General features: G+C 39.2%; 1 protein-coding gene across 4 annotated transcripts in view; it reads right to left on the reverse strand.

Annotated features, from left to right (window-relative positions):
- Positions 1-12,654, reverse strand: part of UVSSA (UV stimulated scaffold protein A) — a 102,306-nt gene that overhangs the window by 48,473 nt on the left and 41,179 nt on the right. For all 4 annotated transcript variants that reach the window (XM_069071441.1, XM_069071449.1, XM_069071458.1 and 1 more), the window contains one exon: positions 2,050-2,164. In XM_069071441.1, coding sequence (XP_068927542.1) covers positions 2,050-2,164 — 115 coding nt within the window. The remainder of the gene's footprint in view (positions 1-2,049; positions 2,165-12,654) is intronic.

A 12,654-nucleotide genomic window follows, 5' to 3' on the forward strand; every position in this document is an offset into this window, starting at 1 on the left:
CAAAGGACTACATGAAAAACCAACATACAAAACACGATGAACATTTAACTTCAATGCAGAACACAGAGAATCTAAATAATTTTGGGTAATAAAATATGCTTTGAAACTAAAAAGGTTTTGGTCTGTGAAGCCACAGGCTTCAGAAGGGATATTCCTGATTAACTTTCAAATATAGAGCACCTTATTTTTATCCCTTCAGCTGAAAGAGTTGTTCTTTTGGGTAGTGCAGAAGCTGGCTGATTTCCCCTGGACATCAAGAAACTGGAGCACTAATGATAATAATATACTGAGCAGGACATCATGGTACATTTGTAGTAATATCCTATTAGAATTTGAAGCAGGGGGGAAGGTTAATTATTTGTTAAAATTCTCACCTGATTGAAAATGTTTAAAATAAACCTTTATTAGCAGACTCTCAAAACCACAAACTATCAAAACCGGAAGGAACATTACAGAGCAGCTAGTCCCACCTCATTTTACAAAGGAAGAAACTGAGGTTCCGAGAATGACAGGGACTTCCTTACCCAAAATCACATAGCTTTCCTAGACCTCATTACCACAAATCTGATGTTCCAGAAATGTCTTTTTTGAAGAACAGACAACACAGTTCTTCCTCCTCGGCACATTCCCCTCTCCTAACAATGAGCAAGCACCAGCTCAGCAGAGCTAAGGTCTCTCTTAGCTCTTTTCCGTCAACTCCCCAGCTGAGGGCAAATCCACATTCCCCAAACAAGGAAAAGAGAGCAGGGAAAGCTAAATGTGAACCGCAAAATAATTAAGGAAACCACACTTTGTGGGTAGCTGCTACAGCCTGCCTGGAGATCCAAGGCACAGTTCACAACTCATTTCCCTTCTCTAATCTTCAATTTCCTTATCTATAAAATGGGGCTAACAATATTTGCACTATTTAAGCAGCTGTAAAGAGTGCTGAACATGGAATCAGGAAAACCAAAGTCCAACTCCCTGCCTAAGGTACTCACCAGGCTGGGTGACCCTGGGAAAGCCTGTCTACCTCAGTTTCCTCTTCTGTAAAATGAGGATAATAAAAGCACCTACCTTCCAGGACTGTATGAGAATAAAATGAGTTCATATATACAAAATGCTCTGCAATCCTTAAAGCATATGTAAATGCTAGCTATTTATTTACCTTGTAGAAATATTAAAAGGATCAAAAGAGAAAACTGTATCAGCTACAAATTTGTCATCATCATTATTATTACAGAACAGAAACTAGAATCCAGGTGGAAATGTTTACAATAGGCAAGGCTTTGTTTGGGCTTGAAGCTCAGACCACTCCAAGCCCTGTTGGCAGTGTCCTCACAAGGCATCCCATCTCCCCCAGCAAGGGGCGCTCATTACATAAATCCATCAGCTGCACTCTGGAAGGCTGTGGGTGGCAGAGGGGGAGTTGTACTTGATGGAACTATCATTTCAGTTCTTTCTGGTCCACTAATTCACCTGTCAGCTTTATTAGTGCCCAATAATGTGTTTAATCCCCCCAAACCTTTCCCTAGTGCTTGGGAAGGAGGTAAGAACAAAATCCCATCTGGTCACTGATGGGCAACCAGCCCCCAAACCACCAGCAACCACTCCCCATCACCCTGTAGGTGGGCGAAGGCCCGCTGCCAGTCAGACCCGAGCTGCTGATAGTGGAATTGCATCAAGCAGTACAAAATACTACCGAGATTCACCAAGACCTCATCATCCATATTTCTATCCACTGGCTATTTATACACTTAAACTTTTTTCTCCCTTTGAGCAAATAAATATCTCTGTTTCCCAGGCACCCAGCAGCTTTCCTCAGCAAGCCATGGCAGAGCCCTGGCTGAATGAAATAAGTGCCTGGGCTCTCGGTGGCTGCTTCTCCTCGAAAGTATTTGTTTATCTAGACCCAATCACAGCTCCCCTATCTGTGTAATGACTTCCTCCCAGCAGCCAGAGAGATTACCCACACCACTGATCACTTTATTACTTCATAATGGCTGTTTATTTACTTTACTGCGGCAGTAACACGGAGGGATAAAGCCTTTCACAGCTGGGCAAACTCACCATATTCCTTCCGCAGGTGGTCTGGAATGTGGGGCTCATAACCTTCCTTCTCGGGCACCTCCACAAAATCCACTTCATCTTCATCTTCATCGGAGTCAGCATCTAAGGCTTGCCTCTGGGAAAAGAAACGCACCCTAAGCACAGACAAAAACTCATCTGAGGCCACCTCAAATAAAAATATTTGTCTACCATAAGGGGGGGAGAGAGGGTATCAATGAAACACTCCACTCCACCCCATTTATAACCCAAGTTTTCTCCCTATGGCTGAGGAACAAGTCATTATCCATGGCTGGACTATATTTCAAAATATTACCTTCCAAACCACCCCGGATCCTTAAAATCTTTCCCTAAAATGTGAGCTTTGAGGATTCTCCCTTTAATATGTCATTTGCCAATCCAGGGCTAGTCTAAAAGGAAATGGAGAGCAGGCATATCAAAATAGCAGTCACTTCCAAGAGCCGGCCTCTGAGCCCAGGTCTTTGTTGATGCCTTTGCTGCAAGGATTGTATAAAATAATCACCCTTTCACAGGACAAACTGATGGGCAGAAAGAAAGAGTACAGAAGAATAGGGGATTTGATGTGGATAAAACCAAGGAAATTCCGACTGGTTTCAATGAATTTTCACTCTGTCAATCCTTCTCTCTTTTAGAAGCAGGGAACTTAAGAGCTGAAAATTCTCAGGAGTTCATGTTCTTCAGGCTTGATAAACTTTATAAAACCTATTATTGCATTAACCAGGCCAAATCTAACATTTTTCATTTCTTTCCGGTCCAGTCGATACAGTATGTGGTAACACAAATGTGCACAATGAATACCAGATATACTATTCAAGAATAGAGAACACGTCTTAAAACCAAGGCAACACTTATCTTGCTAGATACATTTTAATGTTACTCAGCCACTGGTTAAATTTTTTTTCTTTTGAACAGCTTTAAATAAAAATAACCGATCTAAGTCACCGTGCCAACCTATATAATGAAACTGTAATCCCAGAGAACTCTAGCGAGTACCAAGCTGGCTGCCTGTCAAGAAGGAACATTCATGGCTAAGTTCTACCTAAATGCATGAAGCCCTCCAAATCCACAGACCACAGATGTCTCAGAATGGTGATGGTTTCACATTTAATTTGCTTTTCCCCTTCTCTGCAGAATGAAAGAATTCTGTTTGCCCCATTTTATTAAAAAGCAACAGAAATCAGCATGGGTTTCTATCGTCTGCTCTTTTTCTGGAAATCAAAACCAAGCCACAGATTGAGAGACAACCTGAAGGGCATTCTTCACAGGGAACAAAAGCGAAAGCCAGGTGAACACGATGATTTCCAGGGTTCCTGTTCCTTTCCAAATAGGTTTTTGGCATGGATATCTATATAAACCACTGGGTATATGAAGAAGAAGGGAGAGGGAGAGAGAGAGAGAGGAATATGATTTTCCCCTGGCAGCAGTATCCTACCAATTTAATTCACTAATCTAATCATGTGTCACAGCAGCATAGGCTGAGATACTGCAGCTTAAAAGAAAAAGACAGAAACCTAGAGGGGGAAAAAAACCCAACAACCCTAACCCAGTAAGCTACACCAACACTGCATCACTACTTGACCAGTAATTCTTATGGGCAAGAGTCAAAATCCCTCTTCAGTTATGCGGTTGGAAGTTTTTTGAATTGCTACTGTGACCTATTACTGCTTTTAAATAGATCAATAGATGTACATAATAACTGTGGAAACTTAGCAGAATCCCCTCCCAGAAGGATACTTGTTTAAAGGGGGAAAAAAAGAAAGAAAAGAACTCTTTAACGAATATCCCAGAAGATACAGGGTTTTGGGGGTGTCCATATCAAACAAGTTTTGAAATATTCCCCCTCCTATTTCCCTTTCTCTGTAAATTCCTTCAACAACCATGACTGAAACCACTCCTGCTGTTTACAATAAACAGGCCTCAAAATTGAAATCCCCCAGCCGAAGCATTGCTTTCCTCTTCCTCACACAGAGAGAAAGAAAGGGTCACCAGGCTCTAGGAAGTATTGGAGAGCTACATGTTTTGCTTCTGACTACAAGTATCTCTCTCCCTGGTCACAGAAAGGAAACTAGTCCTTCAATTCTGCCTGAAGTCAATGGGACAAAAACCTATCCAAGGTGCCACACTTGAGCAATAGGGATGTCAGATGGTGCACCACTATTGAAAACCTGCTAAACTATTGGCCAACGACAAGTGTCCATTTTCAAAATCCAGATATAGAACAGCTCCCAGTGCACTCCAGGAAAGCAAGGTACTGTATCTGGGGCTTTTGCTCCAAGTCAGATGGGGCTGCAAAGAATTCCATCATTTAACTCAGTGAGTCAAGTCTATTGAACAAGAGACAGAAGCGTGATGTAAGGCAATGGCTGTGTCTCATTATCATGAAGCTCAGGTAATTTCCACCTTCATTTTGTCAGGCATTTCTGGTCCAAGCATAAACATCCATAGAGAGTTTTTAAAATGTAGTGGGGAAGGGGGGAACCACAAATGTCCCCATCCATATAGCAGCATCATTTTTGTATTTCCAAGAAACAAACAAAAAACAGAGAAAGCATAGGAATATGTTTTTTGTTTTTTTTTTTTGCTTTTTGGAGGGCAACTAGGATTAAGTGACTTGCCCAAAGTCACACGGCTAGTTTTTGTGTCAAGGGTCTGAGGTTGGATTTGAACTCAGGTCCTCCTGACTCCGGGGCCAATGCTGTATTCACTGAACCACCTAGCCGCCCCCATTCCTATGCTTTTAAAAGGGAACCTATTAAAGTTATAAACTAAAGGTCCTAGCTTTTAAAAACTTGGCTGTGCTTCCCAAATAAAAGCTACACATAAGCTTCTCTGCAAGATGATAATGACTGGCATCTGAGGATGCTCAGAGATGTGAGAGTGCTCCAATAACCAGACAAACTAACCTAAGCTCAGTGGGCATGTCCTTCTTTAGTTCTCAGAGTCTAGCCTCACCTCTAGGACCGGACTGAGACATATTATTAGCATGCTAATTTCACAAGATGAGAGCGTCCCCGGACTGCTATGTTGGCTCTAGCATGCAGCCTGGCAGCGATACTGAACGCCCAGGGTATACCTGTCTAAGACACTCCTGAGCCTATGAAAATCTCTCCTGAGGAAAGGCCTAATCAGATGCAAATTCACTTTGTTTAGGTCCGATCTGTGAGCTGTGCATTTAGGGGCTATAGGAAACATTAATCATTGGAAACTGTAATTTTTGTTATCAGTCTAACACTAATCAAAAGGGAAACCTGTCACTACCGCTGACCTGTGAAACGTCCCAATTATACTCTTCGGAAATGACAGGAGCACTTAACTTCCTCACTGAGTAAATGACGACGATCAATCAAGTCTGAATAACAATGAGCCACGGAGCTGAAAATTATTTTTTGTATAGAATCTACCCAGGAATTTATGAAAGGTGAAAAGCAACCCAAGGTTTTAGGGGCATTATGGCTCCCAGCTAGTGCAGTGCATATCAAACACTAAACAGAATTTATGTGTTTTAATTTTCTAAAAGGTAGATGTGGACTTGGTGCTACAATGCATAACATATAATGCCAGATTTTAAATATGGGGGTCATTTTCATAAAATATTATGCTTATTGTTTGCACCCTTGAATTTCACTGGGGACTTTGATTAAATTTCTATTTTCTGGAAAATATTTAACTGCTTAGCTAACTAATGGGAATTAAGCCTTCTTTTCCTCATTGAAGATGTCTATTTTGGGGGCTAAATCAGAAATCTGAGCCTCCTTTTTGTTCTGGAATAAAAAGTGATGATGCTGGGCTCCCAAACCCACATGTCTATAAATAGTTATGTTCATTAAAATTTAAAAAAAATATATGAAAGCATAACTAATTATCTTCTCTATAGCAAAACAGTTTCCCTTCCCCTTAAAAGGGGATTTGTTCAGGGACTCAGTTGTCCTCTTATGCTCTTCCTTAAGAGCTAAATACACATATTTTTCCTTCATTTTTTTTAACAAGTTAAAAGTAAGGTAACATATTCCATCTAAATTAATTTGGAGTTAAGATTTTTCACTACTCTTGTTCCAAAGACACAAATTATAAATCTTATCTTTCCCAGGCTAAATATCTAACCACACCATACAACTGTAATACATAAATTATGCTTTCATATAAAATACAATTATATTATAACTCAAGGAAAGGTGCCCATTATCTTTGTTAATGACAGTAGAGAATGAGAACTCAATGGTGAGTCTTGGCCTCTCTTTGATGTGCAAACTAAAAATATTATATAAACTTTGCAACCCAGAGAGGCAATGTGGGATAATGGAAACCCTTTGGATAAAGGGAATGAAAGGGAATCAGCAAAAAAAATCCCCACCTGATAATTTTTAAACATTTCATTCTTCAGGCAACAAATAAATGGTTCAAGAAGATAACATGATTTAGAGCCATCGTTCTCAAAGTGTGTTCTTGAGGACTCCTGAAGGTCCTCCAGACTGTCATGGGATCCTCAAGGTCAAAACTATTTTCATAAAAATACTAAAACATAATTTACCTATTAAAATATTCCTCCCTTTTCCAACCACAACTCTGTGTAAGGTCAGATTTTCTTCACATACATCAGCCAAAACAATATATCACAATAGATGGAATGAAGAAGTAGATATGAGAATTTAGCAAGAGCCAAACATTAAAGAAATTTGCAAAAATATGTAAAGCAATGTCACTCTTCTTGCTAAATCTTTGTTTTTGTAAAATAGTTATTTTCCATAAAATGTTATTTGCTACTGTGTAATTAGTTTGTTGTTGTTATTTTAAATGAAATAATAAATATTTTTAAATATCAGTTTTAATTTCCAATATGGTAAATATTGATAGAAGGAACCCACATAAACAAAATTCTTCGGAGTTATCAATTTTTAAGAGTTTGAAGGAGTCTTAAAACCAAAAAGTTTGAGAACTATTGATTTATAGCATTTAAAGGGTTTGTAGAGCTCTTAGTCCAAACTTTTCATTTTACAGATAGGGAAACTGAGGCCCAGAGAAGTGAAAGGAGCTCTCCAAAGTCACTCAGCTAGTAAGTAGCAGGGCTAGCATTTAAAGTCAGGTGTCCCAACTCCAAGTCCAGTGGTCTTTTTACCATACCTCAAGAAGTTGTTATATTATAGAAGGCCTTCCATCTGAGGCTCAAATACAGTTTAGCACACTGGTGAGGAGTGATATGAACCAAGCAGAAAGCTCATTTAAAAACATTTATAACAGATACACAGGGCACACTTTTAGAAGCAGGCCTTAGCTAGATAGGCCAAAAGAGAAACCTCCTGTCTAATGGAAATGACCTTCAGAACAACCTTCTAAGAATTAAGCCTTCTGAAAAGCGGTTTCCCTGAGAGCAGGCTACTCTCAGCTCATCTGAAAACTCAGTTCTCAAATCATGATTCAAAAAGACAAATAAAACTCTTAAAAAACAAAACAGCAACCATCTTTCCCTCACTCTATCCTCCCTCCTCCCCACTGTCCCTCCAAAAATGTGTGTTTGAAGAAGATGAAATCATTCATGTTTCACTCTGCACTGTCATTTCTGGGGAAGCATGAGGAAAGCAGAGGACTTAGAACAGGTTGGTGTGACTGGGATCTGTGAGGGAACACCCAAGAAGTGCTGACAGAAGCCTTTGCTGGCCAATCAAACGCTTCCCCTCTTGATATCTGTTAGTAAAACAGGAACCACACATAACAGAGCACACTATTGTGAGGGGATTTCCTCCTCCTCCTTTTCCTTTTTTTTTTAAATTTTAAGTGTTTGAATAGAGCCAAGATTGACCGTCTCTCATTAAAGTCAAACACACAATTAATGGTGATGGCTCTCACTCACCCAAAATTAAAGTGACACCAACACAAGCACAAACAAGGCCGCACACAGACCTAACACACAAGGGAGAGATGAAGAAGTGTCCTTGCTTCTTGCCCTGGTTTTATACAAATTGATTCTTACCCACAGTTAAAAGGATTTAGAAAAATGAGCCCCTGCAATCATAATTAAACAAGCAATAAAGCTGCGAAAATATACAATGCAATCAGTTTACAGAACTCGATGCAGTGAGAACGCTAATTATTTGAGAGGGAAAAAGAGAGAAGGAGCAGAGGCAGTACAGAAAGAAGCCATGTCTACTGACTGGAGCCTCCCGCTGGCTGGAAACTACAGCTGGGACCATTAAATAAATTTTGTATGGTCTAATTAACTTGCTTCGCAATCTCAATTACTTTTCACCCAAGAAATCACTTTTGTTCAGTTTTATGTGTGTCTGTTTCCCTTTTTAAAAAAAAATGATGTAAGGCATCCTCAGACAAGTGAACTCTAAACTTCATTTGTCTTTCAGCCGGCTTGATGGCTATGCATTTAAAAACCCATTCTATCTTATAAACTAAAAATTAAATGTACTCAGCTGTGATGGTCGCCATTGCATCTGCTATTTATATGCTAATACCCTCCCTGGAAGATCTTGCAAATTATTCCACCATGCCAATATCTCATGTGCATCTATTCAGAGCCAACTAAACATTTTTTTTTCCTAGAGGACAGAAGATTTTGGCCAAGGGACTATAATACTTAGCACAGTGGAACCCATTTAAAGAGGTAGCTAGCTGTTGGGTGGAGATATTTTGATTACAATAAAAATATGCACAGAATTGCAGTTAGGTCTTTTTGAATGAGCATAGTTTGAGCTTCGTAAGTTATTTCCATTACCTGAGTACAAATCTTTTAAAACAAAAACCTAGAAAGAGATGCATTTTACAGAAAAATACCTTCCCTGTTTATTTACTCTAAACAGTGAGAAAAAAAAAAGATTTCTATCCTAATACTGAAAAATTTCAAAATGACAGGTGGCAATAGCTTCCCCCCCCCCTGCCCCTTTCAGAATAATAATGCTATTCCGGGATAAACTACAAACAAGATTTTAAACAAAAAGTAAGCCTGGGTCATGCAAGGTTGTGTGACTGACATCATGGGGGAAAGGGTTCTTTTAATCTGCCTAGGAAAAAAACCTTTCTTATTTGCATTATTTCAACAAAAAACATCAGTACACTATAGCAATACTCTAGAATCTCCCTTTTGTATAACTTCCTATATACTCAGGCTATTTCTAAAGGCAAGCTGATAGGCAGGCACCTAGCAGGGACCTTGTAAGTTAGTACTTTCACAGTTTAAGTTTGTTAAACTTAATAGAATTAAAAGGAACTGCAGTAGAAAGGGCTTTGGATATAGAGTCAGAAGATCTGGCTTCAAATCTGTTTTTTTATTTAGTAGCTGTGTGAGCTTGGGTAAGTCCTTTCATCTAACCTGGGCCTTAACTTCTTCATCTGAAAAACAAGGCTTTTAGAGCAATTAGAGCAGGGGTTCTTAACCTGTGTGGATAGATTTCAGGAAGTCTATTAACTTGGATGGGAAAAAAAAATTATATCTTCATTTTCACTAACCTTTAACTGAAATTTAGCATTTCTATCAATTATAATTCTTTTTAAAATATGTTATTCTAGGGCCAGACTGTAATCCAAGCTAACAGGGAAGCTGAGGCTGGCAGGATCTCTTGAACTTGTGAGTTTTGAGCTATAGTTGGCTAAGCCTATCAGATGTCTGCACAAGATCTGGTATTAATATAGTCAGCCTTCAGGAACAGGAAGTCATCAGGTTGCCTAAGAAGGGCAGACTGGTCCAACTCATAAAATGAGGTCACAGCACTCATTCCAATTAGAAGAGGAGTGAGACCATGAACAGCTCCTGCACTTCCAGCCTGGGCAAGAGAGGAAGATCCAGGCTCCAAAAACAAAACAAAACATTCTGAGGAGTCCACAGGTTTCACTACACTTCTAAATAGATCCCCAACACAAAAAAGAGTTAAGAAACCCTGAACTAGATGGTGTATTTCTCATCCCTCTAAATCTTTGCTCATCATTGTTAACCTTCAGGACTAGAACTTAAAGCAAAGTACAATAATACTGGGCCAATGACATATAGAGGTGTCAAACTCACCAGCAGCCCAAGGGCTATAAGCTACCCACAAAACTCTTGTTTGACCCAAATCAGATTAAAATGTAATTAGGAAATGTTTGACAAAATAAATAAAAAATGTAACAACACAAATAATGTTAATGTGTTCTTTTCTAAGGATCCATTTCTATTTGAGTTTGACACCACTGATTACAAAATCTCAAGGCTATATACTCAATGCTGCTAATACCCAGAAAAGCTAAATGTAGCTACCCACCTTATCCCTTTCTCTTTTCAGGTAAATATAAAGGTAATACTACAGGTTGAGTAGCCTATGATTGCTGTGGCTAAAAAAAATATTCATCCCCTGGTGGCCAAATGCCAAGGGATAAGTCACATCATTCTTAGCTACACTGATCAAGCTACTACACTTAGCAATACACTGATTAGGGACATGCAGTATATTACAGTCTCTCCACCATTGGCATAGCCTCTGAGAACCCAAAGTCACCTTCCATCTACACTAAGGTGTCCAAAGAGGACTTCAGTCCAGTTACAAGAGTCATCCTGGTAGAGACACAGCCTTATACATGGTGAAGCAATATGGCAAAGGATAATGTCCACTGGGCTTGGAGTAGGAAGGCCTGGGTGTGAGGGCCACTCCAGTTGCATCCTTGCTATAAGAACAGTTTCCTCATCCGTAAAATGGGGAGAAGAATACTTGGCCTATTTACCTCACAGGGTTATGGTGAGAACTAAATGAGATAATGGATATGAAAATACTACATAAATATGGGCTATTACAATTCAGTTGATCTGTTACCTAGTTTTATAAACACAAATTAGCACAATCTCGTAAGGTTCTACATAGGAAATACAGTTTGTTTTGCTATGTAATTTGCTTACAAAGTGTGTCTTATGTAGTGGCTACAGAACTAGTTACTGCTGAACATTGAATGGTCTAAAAGCAGTGGTACATTAGAAAAATAGGCCAAGTTATCACTTGGGTTAGTTGAACTTTACATAAAACTAACATCATATTCAATGGAGTGTGTAATAGTTTCTTAGTTAGAGCAACCTAAGATCTCAAAATCTAATAACTCTTATTCCCCTCCCTCCAAGTGTTACAGCTCCCCAGTCAGCTAACTTTGGGTTATGTTGTTCAATGTACAGGGGGGAAAAAGCCAACGTCTAGGGACTTGGGTTCACGCTGCTAAATTATTTTAAATGAAAATTTTACATTGAAGATATCTGCACACGTATTGCGGGAAGGGGCAGGCTGTCTTGCATCAGTGTGTCTTATAAAACACACCTGCTCACACGAATAAAACCACTGCCAAGCGTGTCATTGCAAGTGCTTAATATAGGCTTTTTGATTTTGATGATGATAAGGATGTTCTTCAAATAAAACGGCACTTACTAAGGATAATCAACACTAACACTCAAGAGCTTCTGGGCGTACAACTCAATGGATTTATTTTTAACTTTGTGATTTTAATAGTTATTTTTTCTGGTCCTTAACCTTCCTTTGTTCAGTCTTTCATTTATCTGATGTCTAACAGTAATAAGAACTCTAGTCCTTTGGATTTGCATACAGCTCTGAGATCTACAAATCACTTTACTTATATAACAACCCTGGAAGTTTGGTAACAGAAAAATTGTCATCTTAATTTTACAATAAGGAAACCAAGGGTCAGAGGAGGCAATTCACGCGTAAGCTACATGGTAGGAAACGGTTGGAGCCAAGATTTGAATCTATCTGACCACTCCCAGGCCAAATTTCTTTCCAATACACTGGACTGCTTTCTTTGGGCAAGGTACTGTCCCAGGTACCATGCTAGGTTGCTAAAAAGAATATGAAGTATGGGCCTAAGAGCCTACCATTTTGTAGGGCATACCAAAAATATACATGAAAAGTTAAAAAAGCAATACACAGAAATGTATAATGCAAGTCAAAAAAAAAAAGAGAGAGAGAGAGATAAGCTTAAATGTGTTATATTCCATCTTATCTTAATATTTGTTTTTCCTGGACTTTTTAGCTACAGAAAGCCAAGTAGAATGCAACTATACCCCCAAAAGAACCCTTGTTTGCTTAGGCCTTAGCTCAGCTCCTTGCTTGTTGTGCGCTGTTTAGTTGTTTCAAGTGTGTCCAACTCTTCATGATCTCATTTGGGGTTTTCTTGGCAGAGATGCTAGAGTGGTTTACCATTTCCTTCTCCAGCTCATTTTACAGATGAGGAAACTAGGGCAAACAGGGTTAAGTGACTTGCCCAGGGTCACACAACTACAAAGTGTCTGAGGCCGGATTTAAACTCATAAAGAGAAGTTTTCCTGACTCTAGGTCTGGCACTCTATCCACTCCACCACCTAGCTGCTCCAACTTTGCACACAGTAGGTCCTTAATAAATATTCTTTGTTGTTGTTGCTGTTGTTCTAACCAAATTTCAAGAGTAGTAAAACCATGATCTCACTCGTACCAGTCATCCTGTAAGATTATCCCAATGAGCATAACCATCTATTGATTAACCCACACTTCACATGGTGGAATACATTTAGCAGGGAAAATATTAAACACAACACTGTATGTTCTCTCCCTTCACCTCTGACTTCATTTTCTTACCATCACT

Source organism: Petaurus breviceps, unplaced genomic scaffold (genome assembly GCF_028583685.1).
Source record: "Petaurus breviceps papuanus isolate PSGF00001 unplaced genomic scaffold, PetGlider_PUasm1.0 140, whole genome shotgun sequence".
In the NCBI taxonomy this organism is placed as follows: Eukaryota; Metazoa; Chordata; class Mammalia; order Diprotodontia; family Petauridae; genus Petaurus; species Petaurus breviceps.